At 43.3% G+C, this 23,385-nt stretch overlaps 1 protein-coding gene across 2 annotated transcripts in view; it reads right to left on the reverse strand.

The window, feature by feature from the left end:
• KDM5A (lysine demethylase 5A) overlaps nt 1-12,214 on the reverse strand; it is an 85,856-nt gene extending 73,642 nt beyond the window's left edge. Inside the window, exons 1-5 of one of the 2 annotated variants that reach the window (XM_054034982.1) lie at nt 11,765-12,214; nt 8,632-8,709; nt 6,317-6,439; nt 3,700-3,870; nt 3,083-3,217 (exon numbers count right to left, since the gene is read on the reverse strand). In XM_054034982.1, the coding sequence (XP_053890957.1) occupies nt 3,083-3,217; nt 3,700-3,870; nt 6,317-6,439; nt 8,632-8,709; nt 11,765-11,929 (672 nt within the window). In that variant the 5' untranslated portion in view covers nt 11,930-12,214. The remainder of the gene's footprint in view (nt 1-3,082; nt 3,218-3,699; nt 3,871-6,316; nt 6,440-8,631; nt 8,710-11,764) is intronic. The other variant, XM_054034991.1, reaches the window with a different exon arrangement.
• Between the last annotated feature and the right edge of the window lie 11,171 nt (nt 12,215-23,385).

A 23,385-nucleotide genomic window follows, 5' to 3' on the forward strand; every position in this document is an offset into this window, starting at 1 on the left:
TTTTCAGCTATTAATATCACTCCTCATCTAATAAGTGACCTGCTTTCCAACATTTGTAAAGCCATCCTTATTTTCTAGTGTTCATCTTTTTTACTTCTCTTCCTTTCCTTGCACGCCTTTACTAAGTTATTGCTTGCCTTCCCCACCATTCCCATTTACAAGAGTTTTATTTTGGTATAATGGGAAAAAGAATAGGACTGGTTAAAACAGATCTTTGAGAAGTCTTTTCAAAACCAATCTTCCTCTACTTGTTCCTTCAGTTATTTTTCCAGAGGGTTTTAGCCAGTTTTGGTTTAATTATAGTATCTAAAGATTCCCAGCCTTCTTTTACAATGGAGAATTTTAAAATATCCTTCTCTCACATCTCTATTAAATTTCTTAAAATCTGGCTTTCCTGAAATCTAGTACCTTTGTTTCACAAATGCAGTAGTACCATACTTAATTCAAGTAACTTGCAGTCGCTAGTTCCAAACTGTTGCTATTCTCATTCTTAGCTAATTGATCTGTAAGTAATAGGTCCACAATGCTTTCTCTGCTTTTTAGAATGTAATATTGCCTCTCACTTAGAAACTCTTCTCAGATAAAGAGATCATCAGTTAACCATAACTGTTACCTGCAGTTGGATTACTGGCAACATACTCTACTCTACATAGGTCATCTTCATCTGATGCAGAATACAGGAGCATGTTTATCTGATGCAGGGGTTGGCAACCTTTCAGAAGTGGTGTGCCGAGTCTTCATTTATTCACTCTAATTTAAGGTTTTGTGCGCTGGTAATACATTTTAATGTTTTTAGAACTTCTCTTTCTATAAGTCTATAATATATAACTAAATTATTGTATGTAAAGTAAATAAGGTTTTTAAAATGTTTAAGAAGCTTCATTTAAAATTAAATTAAAATGCAGAGCCCCCCGGACCGGTGGCCAAGACCCCTGCAGTGTGAGTGCCACTGAAAATCAGCTCGCGTGCCACCTTTGGCACACGTGCCATAGGTTGCCTACCCCTGATCTGATGGATATTCACATCTGAGGCATATTAAACATGAGGGTTCTGGAGGCTCCCCAGCTGGTTTAGATACAAATCAAGGTGTTCACTTTAATCTACAAAGGGCTAGGTGGTTTGGATTCCTGCCTACAGTAGAGACTGCTTCTCCCCATAAGCACCTGCCCTACAACTAAAACCTGGAACATTTTGCAAACAGTCCGTAGATTTGCAGTCATGCTATCTGCAGGTGGCAGCAGGGCGTTCTCAACAGGAGAATAAGGGACAGGTCTCTGCTTTGAATTCAGTTCCCCAGTTAGTCCAACAAGTTTATTAGACCTTCTGAATGCATCATAAAAATATTTGGGCTTTTCCTAATTAAGTGAAGTGAGTGAGCTGAGTTTCTCATAGGTTGGAGAATTCACTTCTTTCATTTCTTTTATTAAGTGCTAAAATAATTGAAAGCATGCTTAGATTTTATAAATCATTTTTGTATAAGTCAACAATAAAGAGCTTTGCAGACTATATGTGTAAAGATAACTCACCCACCAATGAAATGCAGCAGCTGTTCTGTGCCAGGAACACTACGAACAGTTTTTAGAAGGGAGAGTGAGGAATACCATTGTTTTACTGAAACTACTGAAAGCAGTCTTGTAAAAAGAGCGATGAGATCTTAATGATGTAGTGTCTCTTTTATACCTCATCTGAAAAAGACACAATAGCATAGTGCCCCCTAGACAATGGCTCAATACCAACTCAGAAGAGTTCCACATACTTAGTGAGGAGCAGCAGTTTTTGTAACATGCTGGATTTTTCTTGGGTAGGTATCTCCCATCCATGTACTGATCACACCCAAGACAACATAGTTTGAGAGATGTCACATGATCACAGCCTAGGACTATTGCTGTGATGTTTTTGAATATGGTTACATTATACAAATAAATGTAGTAAGTCTGCCAGAAAGCGAGGAGATCAGATAAAAGACAACCCTGTCTAAATGAACCATAACCTAAGAGAAACAAAACACACTATTTACTAAAGCAGAGGGATACTCAGCAAAAGCGAGAAGAAACCCGAGTGGCATGAAATGTGCACTTTAGAAAAAGACAGACATATTTTTGATAGCATTAGATATGGAAAAGAAATTTCATTGTGCTTAAAATATGTCCAGAATGGCATGGCGCAAATAGTAAAAAAGATTAAATTAAAACCCAGCTTTCAGCCACATCCCACTGACTGGCCAACAAGAAGCCACTAGAACGTGCCACGTGGACCCATCCAAAAATTTTCAGAGATTCTCTTTTCACAATGAGCATGTTATTTTATAAGAAACAGAGATGGCCTGCTTAAACAAGACTGCAGGGAAAGAAACAAAGAGTAGGAAAATCAGGCCAAGACTACAAGGTCTTTTTTGATGTACTGACATGTGAAGTGATGCTGTTTCAGTTTGAAGGGAAAGTTACTGGCCGTCTTTGTGGAATTTCAATATTGCCTAGTAAAATATTAGATGTTGCTGTAGCAATAATAGCCTTAACCCACACAAAAGAGACTGCTTATTTTCAGGAGAAAAGCTGTGGAACTGGAACAGATTTCCCAGCCATCACTCTGCATTTTCCCTCCCAGCTGCAAGCTCTTCACAAAAAACTGTCCGTCAATCTTGTGATAATTGGTCCCATTTCCACAGTTTTCAACTGACTGCAAAGCCTTAGCTGCACACATGCTTACATCTGTTTAGCTAAAGGTGTGTCTAAAATCAAAATTTAGTTAAATGGATGCAAGCCCCATGTCGAACCACTTTTATATCAATTTACACCTAGCTTATCCGTTTCGCTTGCATTGGTGCATTCACTGATGCAAACCAACACAATATAAGCCAGTTGAAAATATGAAAATAGTTTAACTATATCTGTATAGATCTGTATGAGCTATAGATCAGGCCTAAGAGATATATGTCTCTGGAGTTTAACAAAAGGACTGCTTCCTCGTGGCACGTTTGAGTGGGCCCCCCTTGGCCAGACAAAGGCTGTTGCACTCTCAGTGCTATTGCACTGGTGCAAAAAATAAATGCACTCTGTCTATAGTGGCCAAGTAATGTGGGTACCTGGGATTTGATGCGTCTGGTTCTCTTCAGCACAACGTTCATTCTTGTGCCCTGCTTTGGGGAAGCCTGGGCATCAGAGCCGAGGTCCTCTGCCTCCACTTTTTCCTTAAGGTCCAAGTTTGGCTTTTGGATGCCCTAAAGGATCAGAGCACAGAAGGACACTGGGTTGATTGATCAGGGGATCAGACTCTCTATGGTCTGTGAATCATCCTGTTTGTTGAGGAATAGGGCTACCAGTGAAGTCATACTGCAGTACACATGCCATTTGGACAAGACAGAAATCACTGCATGCAGTCTGAAATAAGAAGATTGAATCTTGACAGCTGTCTAACAAAGGGTAATAAAGACACCTTCCCAAACAGGTACATCACTCTTTGCCCTGTTTCCCATTCCCGACAAAACTGATCTCACACCTATAAAAGAAACCTAAAAGTACAATCACTACTCCAAATCACAATGCAACTTCTAATTCTATTCTTCCAAATGTGAAGAGGTGCTGCTTTGATGAAAGTAGTTGCTGCTTTCAGGAGCACAGAACCACATGTGATAGTTTAGTATATAGCAATAAACGGACGCAGTTTGAATCTTTCTATCATGAAAGGGAACAAGTCTCTCACCATAAGGCTAACCCCAGACTGGAAGAGTTCATAGGGGTACAGTATCCGTTCATAGTGAGACTTCAGCAGTGATCCAGTGCCTTTTCCTGGCAGGTAGCCTAGCCGACTAGCTACTTTGGACCATTTCTTCTCTTTAGTGACCACCTCAAAGCCTCCTTTGCTGGCAACAATCTGAAACAAAACACATTTATTTTTTTAAGAAACTTTTTTAAGGAAGATTGGGTTCCTTTAACCATTGTGTATGAACCATACATGACTACACAGACCAAACCTTCAAAGATTCTGTGAAACTCAGAGACCCATAATTATGATATGGGGATTTTTCCTGCCAGGGCAGTACTTTAACGAACGCATCTCTGTCTCTGTCACCTGATGCATTTATTAGAGCTCTGTTGCACAGAAACGAATAAAAAGTGTCTCTCTTTCTGCGTGGCAGAGTATAAACAAGCAGCACTTCTCAGACACCTTGGAAAGAATACAAACCCACTGTCAGAACAAAATAAAAAGTCATTCATCAGATGTGCAGTCTGATGAAAAACACAAGAGTCTGGCCAGAAGCAGAGTCAATTCTAACAGACTCAATACAGAAGGAAAGGTTGAAGCTCAGGACTCCAGAATTACAAAATTCTCAGAGAACCCTGGATGAAACAGAAACTACTGTCAAAAGTGGAGACACTGACTTCACCTTCCAACTAGATCAATACTGCTGCAGCAACACTATTTCAATAGCCATTGAGTCTATCAGTTCACATACAAAGTCCTCTTTGGCTACATAGGACTAATTTATTTAACCTGAAAAACAGTCCATTTGTCTCCAAATGAAGGTCATAGTGGCACAGGGAATGCTTCTTCTGAACACTGACCACATTTCTACCCTCTCCCCCCCTTTTAAGGGTCACTGAGAAACAGTTTAAAACCAAAATAGACCAATCCTGGTTTCATTTAAATTTTGTAAAGATTCTAAACATTTCTACACATCTTAAGTTTGGTGGTAAACTTTTTCCCTCCTCAAAGAGCCCAAGTTATATGCCTAACACTGCAGGGACTGATGGAAATGCAGACACCAAAGCATTATTAATGCAGTGGAACTAAAAAGTGAAAACTTTATCAATTTAGCTTCTAAACTGAGTAAGTACAAAAGTGTAACAGCCTAAGTGAAAAGTAATTTAGCTTTTAAATAATCAGTTTTTATAATCGTTTAACACAAGTAAAAATTAAAATCACACTTTCCTCTATTTCCTTTGTTTTTTTCACATTACAAAGTATTCTCCAGTTCAGTTTTTAAAAATAATTAGAGAATCCATTTTGTAAAGCTATGATTACATCTTAGCTTAGAATAACCAAGCTTTATGGAGTGCCCATAATGAGTTAATGCAGCTGTGACTCACTCTATAAGATGAGCAACATAGTGAAAGCAACCAAAATTTATACCCACTCATTCTGAACAATAATGGCCAATTACCTAGACACTAACAAAATAAAAACAATCTTTGCAATCATAGGACAGTGAGTTTCCACTAAACAAAGCAAGTAATTTGTGCCATCAACTAGTTAGACAACTAAAGTTTTAACTCATACAGAACTGAGGTCCCTGCTCTAACTCATGCCAGTGTCCCAAATATCATTCCCACTGGCATTATGCAAATACTATTGTAACATTTCCTAACAAACCATGGCAGACATGGAAATAAACCTTCAATGCTTTCCAAAGACAGCTAAGCAAAGTTAAACATACACATTGCCCATAAGGCTGTCTATGAAAAACAAATTCTTCTAAAGCATAATCTTTTAAAGCAATGTACCCTACCCAAGGGTGCCAGAACGAGGAATGCAGCAGCACCCACAGCTTGAAGTAGTTTCCATCATATACAGGGTTTACAAGTTTTATTCAATGGCTTTCAGCACCCTCACTCTACAAATTGTTCAACGCCACTTACCCTACTGCACACCCTACAAATTTCCACTCACCTGAGACAAGTACATTTTGATGAGTAAGTGGAAACTGGATCTTTGATCTAGCAGTGCTAGTACCACCACACATTCGTAGGCCTAATCTACACTAAAAAAGGTTTGTTGCTACAGCTATATAGGCAAAACCTTTCTTGTGTAGGTGCAGTTTATATTGGCAAAATACTGCTTTTAACAGCTAAATTGGAAAAAGGCACTCTTATTCCAACTTATACCAACATAGCTGTTCTAGGCTCTCCTTCCGATTCAGGGCTGGCACCTATTATGCTGGCACACATTGCCCCCGATGAAATAATTATTCCAGAGTAGCTATTTTGGTAAATTTCCAAGTATAGACATGCCCTTAATCTTGCAAAAAGCTCTACACTCCTACAGCTCTGCCCTACAATGTGTAGAGAGCAACTAAGAGAAGAACTGGCCAATAAAGCTACTGGTTAATTTTGCAGGACTTTCACATTGAGCCACCAACACAAATGTAATTGTTATCTGTACTTGTAATTGTCGCCATTTCCTTATAATCATTCTGGTTACAAATATTTTAAGTATCACCTTGTTTTCACAGTATATCCAGCACACAATCTGCAAAAAAACTGCTACCATCACCCCAGGTAGTCCCCTGCTTCCCCAAATCCCGAAGAATCTTACTCACCTTGCTCAGAGAATACAGATCCAAGATTTTTCTCTCCACCACAGGAATTTTTAAAGTGGAACCTTGAAGTTCCCAAAATTTTGCTAACTGATCCAAGAAGTCCAGTTTCACTCTGGTCATTGCCTATAATCACAACAAGAATACAGATTGGTCTGACCCTAGTCAGACATGAAAGAAATGCCTAGAATCTAGACAGAAAGGACTCAAAGGACAACAGTATTTACATGTTCATAATACAACTATGAATGTGACAATTTACTATTCATTTGCCCTGTAAAACAACTGGAGGCAGAAATGTCAATAATGGAGCAAATCTTCATAAACTTTTGTTTTAAACTTTGCACTCTTGTTGGTATCTTAGGAGACAATTTCCTACCCAGAACAATTTTTCTTTTTAAAGCCAAGATGTAAACTCGTGAAAAAAACAAACAAACATTCTAGGCAGGAATGTAAGATCATCTATTAAAGTACCTGTTAATATTAAAAAAAAAAATTGAGGAACAGCAGACCTACTACATGCCTTGGGCTGTGCCAGAAGGTCCCCTGGAGCGTTTCTGGAGCACTCCGTGTCCTTTGTTGCACAAGGAGACTCACTCACAAGCCAAGAGACAAATGAGGCTTGATTCACAAAAGAACTTAAGCAAGGTGATGCTCAACACCACCTTGCCTAACTTTTAGGTGTCTAGAAAATCACTGGGATTCACAAAGCCTGGATTAGGTACTCAGACTTCCCATACAACAAAGAAGTACATAAGAATGCCATCCTGGGTCAGACCAATGGTCCACTTACCCCAGTACCATCTTCCAATAATGGCCAGCGCCAGATGCTTCAAAGGGAATGAACAGAACAGGGCAATTATCAAGTGATCCATCCTCTGTCAAGCAGTCCCAGCATATGGCAGTGAGAGTTTTAAATATGGAGGGAGATACGCACGTCAAAACAGGATTCACAAAAGCGAACACTCTGAGTGGCTCCTTGTCCAAGTTAGCCAACAGGAGATGTGTCCTCAGCCCTGCCACTCTTCAGGAGTTCAGCACCTAATTCCAGTTACAGGGAGGCACCCCAATTTGTTTGGGATTCTCAGCTGCAAACCCTCTTTTGGCATTAGGCACCTACATTGCTTTTTGGTTGGTTGGTACTTTTTTTGCAAGAAGCGGGGGGGGGGGGGGGGGGGAGGAGAAAAGGGGGGCTTGAAAGAGGAGGGCGGGAGGGAGTCAGGACCTCCCTTAACTTTTAGCCCAGATACTGAGGGAGCCCCACATCAGAATATCCTGTAAGCCAGTGGTTAGGGCATATATCTGAGAGGTGGCCAATCCCTGTTCAAATCCCTTCTCCTACTCAGGTGGTGGGAGGACTTGAACTGGGGGTATCCCACATCCCAAGTGAGTACCCTATCCATCAGGCTCAAAATTATGAGGGAGGTCCTCTTCTACCTTGATATGGCCCTGCAAGCATGTTAGACAGAGCAATGCCTATCTTCCCCCAATTCATGTATCACTCTGGGGCTTAGGCATCCAGACGCCTAGAGTGAGGCTGCAGTGCACATACAAAGAGGCAAAAACATAGGCATCTAGGGAACATTTACTGCAAAAACATAGGCACCAAACCAGTTTATGAACCTATAAGGTTTGGCGGTAGCTGAGCAGGGATTTTGTGAATGCCAGTGGGGCCTGACTCTGGAACTCAGGTGACTAGAGTGGCAATAAGGCCCCTATGTCCTTTTGTGAACCTAGCTCATGATGGTTTGGTATCTGAATAGGACAGGGATTTAAAAACTAGTGTGGGGAAAGGAGAGATACCTTTGGAAAAATCTGGACAGAAAGGGACTTGTACTAATTTTTTTAAAGACTTCTGTTAATTTTTAGTCCTAAAAATTAACCTGGCTAGACCTATAAAAGGAACTATTAGTGGTGGTGTTTTTGTTATTTGTTTCTAAAGATTCAAAGTGGTTAAATATTAGGCAATTTGGGGATTAAGAACAGCAGTAAATACCTTATGAAAAAACAGTGGGGAGTTCTGAACACTAGCTACTCTTACTACACAACATAGTCCTTAGCATTCATTTTAGACGTTTCCAGCTGAGGAAACAACACTTCTTGTGGTTATTTTGAATAATAAAATAAAAACCAGACTTCTCAAAGTCTTTGAGAGTTACTTTATCCAAACTCTGCTAGTGCCAATTGTAAGCACTCATGTGGTCTGTGGGATATTAAAGTCTACCAATCCAGAAACCAGTCAAGATGCAAAACTCAAGCAAGGAGACCTATTGCTTTGTGTGTGAATACAGAATTATATCAATGGTGCAAAAGCTCACCTCCAGTTCATTCAAGCGCTGGACTCGTGGGGTAAAACGAAAACTTTGTACTTCACATGCAAATGGAGGCTGCCAGTCCTAAACAGAGAGAGAAAGACAGATTTTACTGCTTCAAAGATATAAGGACTGTGCCATAACTTCTCCCACAAATGCAAAAAAGTCTCCTGAGAATTTCAAAACAATGCAAATCAGCAGCTGATCACAGAAAGAGCAAATCAAGGATTTTTTAGTATTCTAATCTGTCTGAGAATTTTCCATTTTAGAAAAGCACAACAACTTCATAATTAATGAGCTTCTCCCAATATTTGAGTTAGGAGTAAGGAAAAGTTATTGAGTTGCCTCAATACGGAACCCACGAAAGTAGAAATATAAACTATATCATAGCTTAAATATTTAGATTGATATTACCTTAGACCAGTGGTTTCCAAACTTTAACAGTGCGTGAACCCCTTTCACTAAAATGTCAAGTCTCACGAACCCCCTCCTAAAAATGAATATTTCCAGATATTCTTCTCCTTTACCCAAGTGTAAATTATAAAAGCAGTGATCTTGGAAATATAAAATTTGTTTTTATGACATGCTTATTACACACTACTTATTATTTATCATTACAGTATTTTTATTACATTATGAAAACGGCAACACTCTTCCAAGATCTCACTTTTGTAGCTTGTATCACTTTGAATAAGTGAATAAGCCTGTTATTAGACAAGGATCCTATGTTTCATCAAGGAGTATCAAATGTGAAACAGCATGAAGGTATTTAAGAAGCCAACTCAAAGAGTTCCTCCTACACAAACATTCAGGTCTTGAGCAGTTCAGGCAAACAACACACATTACAACAAAAGCTTAAACTTGTTCTTCAAAACAATTTTAAAAACAATACTAGCTGCCTATTTAATTTTAAAAACAGCAAAAAATATCCACCTCCCTTTCCAATTCTTATAAGGAGTCTTGAAGTTTAAATCTCCTCAGTGTGATAGATATGCTTGCTTTGATCTTCTTAGCTCTTGGAAGTCCAGGGGCTCCGGGCTGCTGGCCCCATGCTGCCTGGGGTTCCTAGAGACAGCTCTATCCACCATTACGGATTTTTTCCCCCCCAAGAACCCCCTGTAACATTTCGTGAACCACCAGGGGCTCACAAACCCCAGTTTGGGAACCACTGCCTTAGACTGAGTTAGAACATAAGGGAGGCTTTCAAGGACAGAACCATATGGTAGGGCTACCACTTTGTAGGACTTCTAAAAAAAGTCTGTAAACCCTGGATATTTTAAAGTCTAACTAATAAAAGCAACTAACTTCAAATAAACTACAGCGCTTGAGGCAGGGATGTTGGCACATATGGACATGAAGGAAGCTAGACATGTAATAAAGATGAGAATTTTAACCCTCATAAATGGGATCTTAGAGCATCACAGGCCAAAAAAGTCAAACAGGCAGAAAAAAAAAAAAAAAAAAAATCAGTGCAGCCCAACTTTGTTACTCAAATTTGGTGTTAACTTCCAAGGAAACAAAATATGTTTTCTAGTACTTTAAGAAACATTTAAGAAATTATACAGCATATTTACAATAAAATGAGAATAAGATATTCCAGCTGACAAACTAAAAATTGTTCATTATTTGTAGTATAGTAGCACTTAAAGGCCCTGATCAGGGCTATAAAATATGTGCAACTTCAAATAACAGAGAGGAATAATGAATAGGTAAGATTAGTGTAAAGTGTTTCATCTAATCATTACTGCAGATTTTAAACTGAACCTGACTGTTCAACTTGAAGATCACTGCAATGGAACCTGCTAATCAATCATACAAAGCCAAAACCAAGAGTTCGGCTACCAAAAAAAAAAAAAAAAAAAAAAAAAAAATCACAGGCTGTTTTACTGGACAGAATCTTGAATGGTTTCTTCAGATCTCCTGGATTCCATAATCAAGCCAAAGGATTCTGCTTAGTTTAGAAAGGGTAACTCCTTGGAAGTCTAGCTTTCACCATGTCACAAAGCCAACTAAGCAGATTCGAGCAAATCAGAGAGAACAGAAGGAAAAAACCCGAGGAACACAAAATGTAAGCAATAGCTTCTGCCACTATTACCTTCACCATTACACCAGCTCTGTGGGTTCTCCTCTCCTTCCTCCCTCAACCATTTTAATCTTTTTATTTTTGCTACTCTATTTTAAAGTTGATTTATTCTTTCTGCACCTAGGAATTGTGTTGGAATGTGAAATTGTTCCAAGTGCATTCTACTGAGAAGCTGCTGCATTTACCAGAAGCCTCTGCAGAGCAAGTTGTCATAAAATAATGCTGCAGACATAATCTGGCTACTCTGACCTAGTTTTTAGGCTTTTATTTTAAACTACAACTCACAAATACCAATTTTCCTGTTTGAAAACAGATCACTGACAGTTCTAATGATAATTACAGAAATATGTTTACACACAGTAGTATGTTAGAATGGAAAAACCTTCTTCCCCCTAAAGAATAAACTATAGTTTTCATGTGAGCCACCTTCGCGAGTTTAAGATCCAAACAAATTATGTTTTGAAGAGTAACAGATCAATGAAGTATCAGACATCAGCAGTGAGTACAATTATTCACCAGTATTAATGCGTCCACGGGCTTATCACAACCCTGTTTCTGAGGCTCAAAAAATACATAGAAACTGCGTGTCCCTGACACACACACCATAGTTTACTGATCTGTTACCCGAAAGGCAACACAAGCGGAAGGGCTTTAAATCCCAGCCATGTTTTTTTCCGGGGGGGGGGGGGGGGGGAACAGTTTCACATCATTATCAGGCATATTACTTCAACTGCATTTTACATCGCACACAGCGGCGAAAGGCTCGCCCAAGTATCACCTGCGGGGTTGTCAGGCACCCAAAGGCCAGCTTCGCCCCGGCCGCAGTGTAAATGCCGGAGTGTCCGTGGCTGCTCCCGGCCTCACGAAGCCGGAGAACCGGGAGCCGCCTCCAGAGGCTGAGCAAAGCCCCGCGGCGACGGGGAAGTGCCCTCGGGGCCTATCACACCCACTGGGGGAGATCATAGGAAACGGGACCCCTGGGAGCCCGGCTCCCCCCAGAGTCACCTCAAGCCCCTTCTGCTCGTGGGCGTGACCAGTCCCCCCTCCGCACGGTACCTTGGGGGGCCGGATCTTGCAGATGCCGGTTTTCTCGGCCAGGCCGCGGATCCGGCCGATGAAGCCGAGCGGGTCGCTGAACTCCTCCCAGCTGGGCTCGAACACGGGGCACTCGGGCGGGGGCACGAACTCCGCCGCGTAGCGCGACCCGCCGCCCCCCGACATGGCGGCGCTGGGGGTGGGGGGGCGGTGGGCACCGGCTCCGCAGGAACAGCCGGGGTCGGAGCTACGGGCTCCTTCTCCTCCGCCACCGGGGACGGGTCACAGCCAGGGCCGGCCGGGCCGGGGGCTGAGGCGCATCCTACGGGCCCCGGCTGCAGCCGGGCAGGAAGCTGGGCAGGGGCCCGGTCTCGCTGGCCAGACCGGGTCTCAGGTGCCCGCCGCGGCGGCTCCTCCCGTTTGTTTTTGTTTCCCCTTCGGGTTTTTTTTTTTCCCCTCCTCCTCTCTGACTCTGGCTCGGCCGGAAGTTACGTGTACCGAGAAAATCCCTCCGCCGGAAGCGAAGGACACGGTACCCCTCCGCCTCCAATCCGGAAAAGAGTCCCTGACCCCAGCAGGACGCTCGGAACCTTACACCTCACACCCTTTCCGGGGCGCAGAGATCTGGACAAACCCGCTCTAGAGTCTGCTCCCTGCCCTTGAGACCGGCCACGGCGGCAGCTGCATCCACTTCCGGCGCGGAGGAATGTGTGAAGAGGCTGGAAAGGTTCACTTCCGGTGGCGACATTCCATTTCCCCCTTTGTCTGGACAAATGCAAGGGAGCGAATGACCTCTCCCCTCCCCCTCCCCCACAGAGCCCCTCCCCTCTAGTACCGCGCGCAGCCCCGCCCCAACCCTCCCACCCGGCCAGAGCCCCTTCTCCTCGCTCCCAGCAGAGTGCGACTGGTAGGGCTGAGAAGGGGCCAGCGCCATCCAGGCTGGTTGAAAACAGAGTGGCCTCTAGGGTTGCCAACGCTCCAGGATTGTCCTGGAGTTTCCAGGAATTAAAGAATACTCTTTAATTACAGAGTATATCATGTGATGGAATCTTCAGGAAAACGTCCAACCAAAATTGATAACTATAGTTGCCTCCTGCCCCCGAGAGTAATTTCTCTGCTCAGATTTTTACCTCCTCTTGCTCCTTGGGATTATCCCATGATGATTATACTGATCCAAAATGGGGCCTGAAGTCTCAGTGGTGTTCTAGGCACCCTTTAGTTTTGCAAGGTGGGGAGTGAGGTCCACTTGGTGCTGCTTGACTCTTGAGTGTCTTATACTGTGCCTCTTACCAAAGGTATCCAAGTAGCTCCCACTCATACTTCATTCTTAGCTATAAACTAAGGAGTATTCGCTAGGGGGAGGGGAGTCAAGAATGCTGGATTCTAGTTCCAGCTTAGCCCAGGGTGACAGGGAGCTAGTAGCAGGTCACCCTCCCTGTAGCTCAGTGTACCCAGCTATAAAATGGGTATAAACCAATTCAACAAAAAAAGTAAAGTTGCAAAGGTAGCTAGTAGTCAAAGAAAAACAAAAGTTAGAAACCTTTATAAACAGCAAGGTGTAATTAACAGACTAACTGGAAACAAGCAACTGACCATTCAGCACCACCATCAGCAGCGGCATCTCCCACTGAAGACAATAGGAGCTACATCTGCCTGCACCAAGCTGCAATTTGGCCCTATAAGTGTAATCTGAACAATCTTAAATTCCTAGAAGAACTTTTCATTTCATAACCTTTTAGTGACTTTAGTTACCTAATTTTGTAGATACTTAAGAAAAACAAAAGGCAACAATTACTTCTTTCTCTCTACTGATTTCTCATATGCTTTCAAAAAGTACATTAAGCACATGCAGCTATTAAATTAGGCAGTAAAACATCAAAAACTGCATATATGTCATTATCCAACAATCCTATTGTAGTGGTTGTATATATAAATGGGTGTCATTCCCAGGTGCCTATTCGTGGCCTGGGGTGGTGTTGCAGCGCCACTGCCTCAGTTTCCCTCTGTGGTCCCCAGAAATAATTTACTCGTAGCAAGAAGTATTTAGGGTAATATGCCCATTATCCCAGGGTCTAATTTATTAAGAAGAACATAAGAATGGCCATACTGGGTCAGTATCCTATCTTCCGGCAGTGGCTAATGCCAGGTGCCCCAGAGGGAATGAACAGAACAGGTAATCATCAAGGGATCCATTCCTGTTGCTCATTCCCAGCTTCCAGCAAAAAGCACCATCCACTTCTCTAAAGAGCCGCTTTTCGCCCCTCTCAAAGTCCAGGATTTCACAGCCCTCCCTCAAGGAACTGTGTCCTTTAAGTCCTGGCCTCCCTAGCTTCCAACTCTTGTCCCCTTAAGTTCAGGGGCTTTCACAGTCTCCCCCTCTTCCTGGTGCTGGGTGTTTTGCTTTCAACCCTAGCCTTCCCTTCTGCAGTTCTCCTTCAGGCTGGGCACTAAGGCTGAGCTTTTTCCTTAGCAACTAGCTTCAATGGCTCTTTCCCTGACTGGGCTTGGACGCTCTTTTCTGAGTCACCTGCATCCCCAATCACCTGACCACTCCTTGACCCTTCCCAGGTTACCCCAAACACCTGTGCCAATTGGAAAAAAGAGAAGTCTTGTCTCGCCCACTCTACAAGACTCCTGGTCCAAAGACTGTTAAAGGAACGGTAATCTGGACTTTTTTCCTATACCTTCCCTCTCTCAGAAAGTGACTTCCCCAGAACCAACTTCCTCTCTCCAGATGATGACTCCAAGGCCTCCCTGGACACATGGAACAGGATAACTACCTTCTCTGGCCTTAAAAGGCCAGTATTCTATTACAGTATGTCAATCATTTAAATAATAAAATATCCATTAAATTAGAAGTTCTATACTGCACACAGCAGAAGGAATTTTTCAGTAGTTTATAATTTCTTTTAATTTAGTCCATATTTCCATTAAAAATGTGAGGAAACTAGTCTTCAGCAGTGAGTAACCACAGAGAAAGTTTCAGTTTTTAAAGTTCAGGTATTCGAGTTTGCCATGCACAGACAAGCCTTACGTTATTTTTAAAGCTGAAAACATAAATGTGTGCAACTCAGAAATTTCAAAAACTGGTGAAGAGATTATTATCAACTAACACTAACTCTGCAGTCCTCGCAAGTGACAAAAACTGATCTGAAACTCTGTGCATCTCTTTAAAATATGTATAAACACACCTGTTTCTAATTTTCACTCTATCCCCAAATACTACACCAGCAACAGTATGCCTAGGCCTTTATAACAACTAGTATTCCTTCTCTTCTCTACATATTCTTAATCTATTTTCCTGTTTTATACTTCCTGCGCCTCTTCTAAGATATTCGCTAGGTTGTAAGGGTGCTTATAGGCTATTAAGTGCATATGTACACTACAGCTTATGTCGGCGTGACTTATGTTGCTCAGGGGTGTGAATAAACCACCCCCCTCAGCTACATAAATTACACCGACATAAGCATTGGTGTGGGCAGCGCTTCGCTCACGTGGCCTGGAGTAGTTAAGCCGATGGGGAGCTCTCTCCTGTTGTCTTAGAGCGGCTACATTAGAGAGCTATCTGCAGCATAGCTGCATTGGTGCAGCAGCACCGCTGTAAACTCTCTAGTGTAACCATAGCCTCACTCTTTTCTGTCTGGAATTCAGGACATCAGCCATCAGGTGCCACTGCCTACCCAACCCAGGCCACCAGTCCCAAGTACATGCATCCATATTAAGGAACTTGTGTTTTATATATTCAAAGTGCTGTACAAATATTTACTAAATGTCACAGCAGTACTGCGAGATAAGGAAAAATTACTCCCATTATACAGATGAGGAAACAAAGGCACAGAGATGTTAAATGACTTGCCAAGGCCACACAAGTTCATAGCAGAGCAAGGAATAGAATCAGGATTTCCTGGGGCTATGGCTACAATAGAGCGCTTACAGCATCACAGATGACCCGATGCAGCTGCGCTGCTGTAAACTCTCTCATGCAGCTGCTCTAAGCCGATGGGAGAGAGCTTTCCCCTTGATTTCATTAATCCACCCCCCAACATAGCATTGTTCACACCAGCACTTAGGTCGGTGTAACTTACGTTGCTCAGGGAGGTGGCTTATTCACACCCCTGAGCGATATAACTTATACTGACATAAGTGGTAGTGTAGACATAGACTGGGTCTGCAACTCCAACTTATTCCTCTAGGCTATGCCCACTGCCTGCACATCCCAATGGACAATTATTCCACATTTGCAATACCCAGAGGATCTTTCTGATGCCAAAGAACAGCGGTTGTCTGTGGCCATAACTGCCAACTGCCCTGCTTTGGCCAGCATAGTCTTGGATTTTTAAAACCTATATCAGGTAACTGATGTTTCAGTCAATATGCCAGGTCCATTGGCAGCTATACCAACTTTGGCCTTGAATGCTGACCTCTCTGCCCTTCCCACTACTTCCTGTCTGAGCAACCACAGCCCCGCTGCACTCCCCTTCTGGTTGCCCTTTGATCTTGAGAGTAGAAGGGACAAATCCTTTGAGTATTCCCACCCCCAAGTCCTCTCTCAGAGTAAGATCAGCCTAGAAGAGAGAGAGGTCCTGGTGGATAAGGGGACACTCATAGGCCCCATCTCCTCTCTCCTTCCCTTCAGTGTAGATCAAAGGATGCCAAGTGGGGAGCAAAGTAGGACTGCTAGTAGCTCTCAATCCAACAAGCAAGTAGAGACCTCAAGAGTTCTAGTAGATGACTAACCATCTGAGCTCACCTGCAGCATGTCACACATAGTCCCTTGTCCTCTATCCCATTAAACACAAAAAGCTACATTAGAGAACGGTAAGGTTGCTAAATCAATCACTAGAGCATCATGTTTTTTGCAAATGTGACATAAAATGAAAGAGAACTCATAAAATGAAAAACTCATCGTACAACTGTGACTCCTACCGCTCCTGTCCCACAGGGCTCCCAGGCCTCCCACTAGGGTGACCAGATGTCCCAGTTGTATAGGAACAGTCCCAATATTCGGGGCTTTGTTTTAGAATCACAGAATATTAGGGTTGGAAGAAACCTCAGGAGGACTGTGGCGGGGCGAGTGCCCCAACCCCATGTGAGAGGGGGCTAGAGTAGGCCAGAGCGGCTGCGCAGGCTGGCAGCCAATCTGGAAAGGGCTTACTGAGAGCCAATCAGGGCCGAACTTAGAGCCAGCCAATCAGGGCTAGGCTAGGCCCTATATAAAGGCTGCCCAGACGAGCAGTAGGTAGTCTATCCCAGACCTTCATGGGGGAAGGTCTGTCTCCAGAGCAGGAGATTAGCACTTTGGACAGAGCAGTGCTGGGCAGGCTAAGGGGGGAACATAGTAGGGCTCTGGCCCAAAACCTGCCAGACTGTGGGCCTCGAGAGAAAGGGGCTAGAGGGGAAGTGGCCTAGGGACAGCTGGACAAGGGGAGAAAAGGAGAGCAGGGAGGCTGCCACTAGAGGGTTCCTGGGTTGGACCCAGAGTAGTTGGTGGGCCTGGGTCTCCTCTCTTCCCCCCCTGTACTGCACCTGGCCATGCAGCAGGGTGGCTGAGACAAACTGCAACCAGTCCTTGAGACAAAGGGCTAGACTTTTGAGGTTGTGGTTGGCCACTGAGGCCAGTGCAAGGACTGCTGAACAAACACCCCCCCTTCAAGAAGGGGGTGAGGATGGACTATAGGGGGCACTGCCAGAGGGCAGTGGCCTGAAGAGGATGCTACTGAGTGGGGAGCAACACAGGTCCAGATACCACCAAAGAACAGATGATGGATGGGACACCACCAGCAAGGGGCACTCCACTGGACTGAGCTAATTCCTGAAGATGACCAGCAGCAGGTGCCATGGTGGTGAGTCCCAACCCTGTCACAAGGACCAGGACCAACACCAACTAAATCATCCCAGACGGGGCTTTGTCAGGCTGGGCCTTAAAAATCTTTAAGGATGGAGATTCCACCACCTCCCCAGGTAACCCATTCCCATGCTTCACCACCCTCCTAGTGAAGTAGTGTTTCCTAAAATCCAACCTAGACCTCCCCCACTGCAACTTGAGACCATTGCTTCTTTTCTGTCATCTGCACCACTGAGAACAGCCTAGCTCCATCCTCTTTGGAACCCCCCCATCATGTAATTGAAGGCTGCTATCAAATCCCTCTTCTCTTCTGCAGACTAAACAACTCCAGTTCCCTCAGCCTCGCTTCATAAGTCATGTGTCCCAGCTGTCTAACCATTTTTGTTGCCCTCTGCTGGACTCTCTCCAACTGGTTCACATCCCTTCTGTAGTGGGACCAAAACTGGATGCAATACTCCAGGTGTGCCCTCACCAGTGCTGAATAGAGGGGAATAATCACTTCCCTCGATCAGCTGGCAATGCTCCTACTAATACAGCCCAATATGCCATTAGCCTTTTTGGCAACAATGGCACACTGCTGCATCCGAAGAAGTGAGGTTTTTACTCACGAAAGCTTATGCCCAAATAAATCTGTTAGTCTTTAAGGTGCCACCAGACTCTTTGTTGTTTTTGTAGATACAGACTAACACGGCTACCCCCTGATACATGGCACACTGCTGACTCATATGCAGCTTCTCGTCCACTGTAATCCTCAGTTCCTTTTCTGCAGAACTGCTGTTTAGCCAGTCAGTCCCCAGCCTGTAGCAGTGCATGGGATTCTTCCTAAGTGCAGAACTCTGCACTTGTTCTTGCTGAACTTCATCAGATTTCTTTTGGCCCAGTCCTCCAATTTGTCTAGGTCACTCTGGACCCTATCCGTACCCTCCATTGTATCTACCTCTCCTCCCAGCTTAGTGTCGTCTGAAAACTTGCTGAGGGTGCAAATAATCCCACCATCCAGATCATTAATAAAGATGTTGAACAAAATCAGCCCAGGACTGACCCCTGGGACACTCTGCTTGATACCGGCTGCCAACTAGACATCGAGCTGTTGATCACTATCCGTTGAGCCTGACAATCTAGCTAACTTTCTATCCACCTTATAGTCCATTCATCCAATCCATACTTTTTAACTTGCTGGCACTTGTATAGGCACCTGTTATCCCCATGCCATCTGCTGATTTTTCACACTTGCTATCTGGTCACCCTACCTCCCGCCCCCAGAGCCACCTGGTGCCCTATGGGCAGGGTAAAACAAAATAATATGAAATTCAAAAATGACTGAATAGTTTTAAAATAACAAATTTCATGGGATTCTATCAATAGCTCAAAAGCTAGGATGTGCCAGAATTAAGATTGCCTTTGCAACTTTATCCTGCATATGCATAAGGGAGCCAAATTAAAGTCTTTTAATTGCATGATCACATACTATTTTTTCCACCAGTCAGTTCCCTGCTTCATTTAGAGCACAGGACTCAGAGTGCCCATTGAATGAGCAGTTCAGTATTTTATTCTCGTGGTTCAACATTGCCCCAGACCCACTATATACAAAGCCGGCTTTAGCAAGTGCGGGGCCTGATTCCTGGGGCTTGTACTCACCAGGCAGCGCTCCCAGTCTTCAGCAGCACTTCAGATTGCCAGCTGGGGGAGGCGCTCTGGCCAGGGGAGCGGGGCCACCGAAGACCCCAGAGTGGACCGCCACTGGGGTGAGATTAAAAAATAAATTAAATTTAAAAGGCACCTACGGCGTGGGGGCCCAATTCTGGGGCATCGGGCGAATCAGCCTAAAGCCAACCCTGACTATATACTTACCAACTTCTGCAACACAGGCTAGCAGGGTCCTATAGACAACTTTCTTCACTACACAGTCCTGATGCCTACCCAGAGTACCATCCATCCTATGCACTGAATAAGGCAGGGATCCTCACCTAGCCAGTCCCAGTCTCCCCCACAAGACTATTCCAGCTCCTCATCCAATCTGTCTCCCCACACTGGGTCCCAGTCACCTTGCAGCCAGGAACAGCAATTTAAGACTTAGTCCTACTCAGCCTCCTACATCCTGGGCTGGAGCATGCTCAGTACAGATGGAATTCTGAGACAGAATCTTCACAGAATTTGGCAGCTAAATTCTAACAGGTCTCTACTGAATATGTCCCTATGGAGACTTTTTTGAAAGGCTTATACCAGGGGTGAGTGTGTGTGTGTGTGTTGTTTATCCCTGTGGAAAAACACCTATACATCTCTACCCCGATAAAACACTGTCCTTGGGAGCCAAAAAAATCTTACCACGTTATAGGTGAAACGGCGTTATCTCGAAATTACTTTGATCCACCAGAGTCCGCAGCACACACCGCCCCACACCCCTGAACACTGCTTTACTGTGTTATATCCGAATTCATGTTATATCTGGTTGCGTTATATTGTGGTATAGGTGTGTTTTCACAGGGACAGCAAAAAACACATTCATGACACAAAGGTCACCCCTGCCAATTTCAATTCCAGTGTATGGAGACACTAGTACTTCCCAACAACAGTTGTAAGAATTTAAAATGGGCAAAACCATATATTTTTCTCCTAGTCTGAACAATTGAATCATTTATACTGAAACTTTCCCTAAACATTCAGCCTGAAGCAGACACCTGACAGACAATTTAAGTCCAAACAGTTAAACTTGATAAAGATCTTATAATAGAAAATGTTAGGCAATCTTAACTACTGGCATTGCTACCTACCTATAATTTTGCAGAGGGTTGTTTTCTTCCCCCCCCCCTCCCCCCGTTCACAAGGCTGCCCCAACTTCTGATGAGTTTGGCTGTGTATATGATACCCACCATCAGCTGTCTCTCTCTCAAGAGAGAAACAACCCCATCCCACCCCAGTAAACTGTTCCATGGGGAGGAGGGTGGAGGTGCTTCTGTTGAGCTTCTTAGCTGTTCCTCAGGAGCTATACTAAATGATTTCTTGGGAGGTGGGTGTATAGATGAATCATTCTCTACTCCCCCCGGGGTCTGTTGTGTCAACGGACCAACCAACATAGCTGACCTCACAGAGAGAGAATATAATAGATGAAAGGCCCTTGGGACACTTGGGAAAAGTCTAAAATCACTGAACTAAAAATCACGCTAGATAGGACCCAATATGTGTGATTATCTTGTTTTGAGAGCTGGTTGCTAGTGGATATGTTTTGAGACTGCTCAAGGTTGTTTTGGTTTTGATTTAAAATGTTTGGGTTAAAAGACTAGTGGAGCTCTCTGGAGAAGACTACTGTGAGCAGCATAGCAGTTCTAAATTGATGGACTGAGATATATGAACCCCAGAATAACTTGGAAAGGGCAGTTTGCCTTGTCTCGCTCTCTTAATTTTGCTTCCCCTAACTTTCTCCTCCAATTTAGTGTTTAACTTATTGAACCTTAGGCCATGGTGTTGATCAAATATTATCAATGCACACAAGCCAGTGATACGTTTGTGGTGTGTGTTTTTTTTTTTTTTTTTTTTTCTTTTCTCATGTGAGGCTACCTGCATTGTTTCCTTCCCCTGGGAGAGAAGAGGAAACTGTCAAGCTGTAGGATTTCATCTCTGATCTAGCCTTTCCAACCTGACCTCAGATGACCTAGAGAACTCTGCATATCAGAGAGACAGCCACAACTCCAGCCTGCAGCTGGCAACGATCACTAGCCAGCTAATAGTCAACGGTTTAAAAAAAGCATCTGTTCTTTCTTCCTCTTCAACTTTCCTGTCGTCTTGTTTGTCAGTCTGGGTTTTGTTTTGGGGGGGGGGGGGAGTGATCTGACAAAACTCAGTTTTGTCAGTACATTAAGAAAGTTTTGATTGTAATATTTAAGAAAGGGGTTAAGAAACAAAGCTGGTTTGGAAACTTGCAATTTTTCCTGCATACTTACATTAGAAGGTTAAATATTTTATGAGAAGTGAGCCTCAGACTGTGAAAATAACAAAGCACTGGTTGAGGGTTGCAAAAGTAACACCTCAATCAGGAGTTCTCAAACTGGGGGTCAGGACCCCTCAGGGTGTTGTGAGGGTATTGTATGGGGTGTCACAAGCTCAGTCTCCACCCCAAACCCCACTTAACACCATTATAAATGCTGGAGGTAATAAATTAAAAACCCTTTTTTATATATTTAAGGAGGATTGCACTTAGAGCCTTCCTATGTGAAAAGGGTCACCAGTACAAAAGTTGAGAACTAATGACCTAAACAATCCATAAACTATGACATTTGAACTTGGGATCTCTGACCATTAAAGCATCAGCCTTTCCTCTTTGAGTTGAACTTAAACCATATAATTTGTTTGCTAGTGATTAGGTGAGGATTTTCCATCATGGTTCTTGTATTCATTAATTCCTCTCAGAAGGCTGAGCTTTGCTACCATGTAAAACCCTCTGCTCATGACAGTCCACTGGTCCTGCCTCTACCCAGAAGGCGAGGTTAACTCTTCCCCTGTCCGTCTCTATCCTAAGTTCCTACTCCATCATAGGAGCATCCAGCACCTCGGATTCCCTCCTAGCAAAATGGACCAGGGCCTCCAACTGACAACAAGATTGGTGTGGTTTTTTTTTTTTTTTTTTTTTTTTAAGAAAACTATATGTAGAATATTTGGGGGGCTTTCAGAAGAAGCTTCCAAAATCTCCAGCGGCTGGGGCCTCTAATACACAAAGTTTAAAATACATTGGGTTTTGCTAGTGCATACAGAGATGCATCATTTAGACAAATGTTGCCAGGATATTACAATCTTCTTTCCCTTTTACCAACTGACCACAGGTGCTGGAACTAGGAGTGCTGCTGCACCTCCTGGCTTGAAAAGGTTTCCATCATATACAGGGATTACAGTTTGGTACATGGGCTTCTAGCATCCTCACTATACAAATTGTTCTAGGGCCCATGCAACTGCTCAGCTTTTTCTGTCAAGGGACAGCAAGAATCCAATTCTGCAGCCTTAATAATTAACATCTGGTCACTTTGAAAGAAATAGTAGGTGAGATACATTATGCTACAGTAAGTGTACACTGTGATTTATCCTACTCATGTACACAAGTAATATTTTCTATTATTTAACTGATGGCTTTGTTAGGAACCTAGGAATTGCCATACTGGATCAGACCCATGAAAGTATAAAAGGAAAGAAAAGTATTTTAAAAAAGCCCCCAATATGTAGAGGTGGGATAATCTATTCTTCATGAAGGTCTTATCCTAATCACTAATATTTATAGAGACAACACTACTCACATATGGTATTAATAATAATGTACTTAAGAGTATAGTGTATATGACACTGAATCAATATATATTAAAGTTAGGATGTATGTTGTGCAAGGCTGGCTAGTAACTAATTCTAAAAGTGGAACTATCCCTGCTCAAGAAATAAAGTGAGTGCATGCAAAGGCAAGAGATTATCATCACACCACAGCTAGCATAGACCAGTACATGGTAACATTTTAACATAAATTAGAGCTGATCAGGAAATTTGGAAAAGTTCAAAATTTCTGCACACTAATGGGAACAGAAATTCCAGGTTTTTTTTCTTTTCACCTACAGTGCTTTTTCATTTCCACCGTTTCCTGTCTGTTCCAACGCATTCAGGTAGCAACTAGAGATAAGGTCCTCACGCAGCCCCAACATACGATTCCTAAGTACACGCACGGCGCCCAGTTCTGCCTTGTGAGCACCGGTCTCCCGCACGCACCCAGGGAGTGCTCTGAGAACTACGCTTCCCAGAGAGCCTTGCGCAGAGCTGGCCCCGCCAC

The sequence above is a fragment of the Malaclemys terrapin genome, chromosome 1, assembly GCF_027887155.1.
Source record: "Malaclemys terrapin pileata isolate rMalTer1 chromosome 1, rMalTer1.hap1, whole genome shotgun sequence".
NCBI classification, from domain to species: Eukaryota; Metazoa; Chordata; order Testudines; family Emydidae; genus Malaclemys; species Malaclemys terrapin.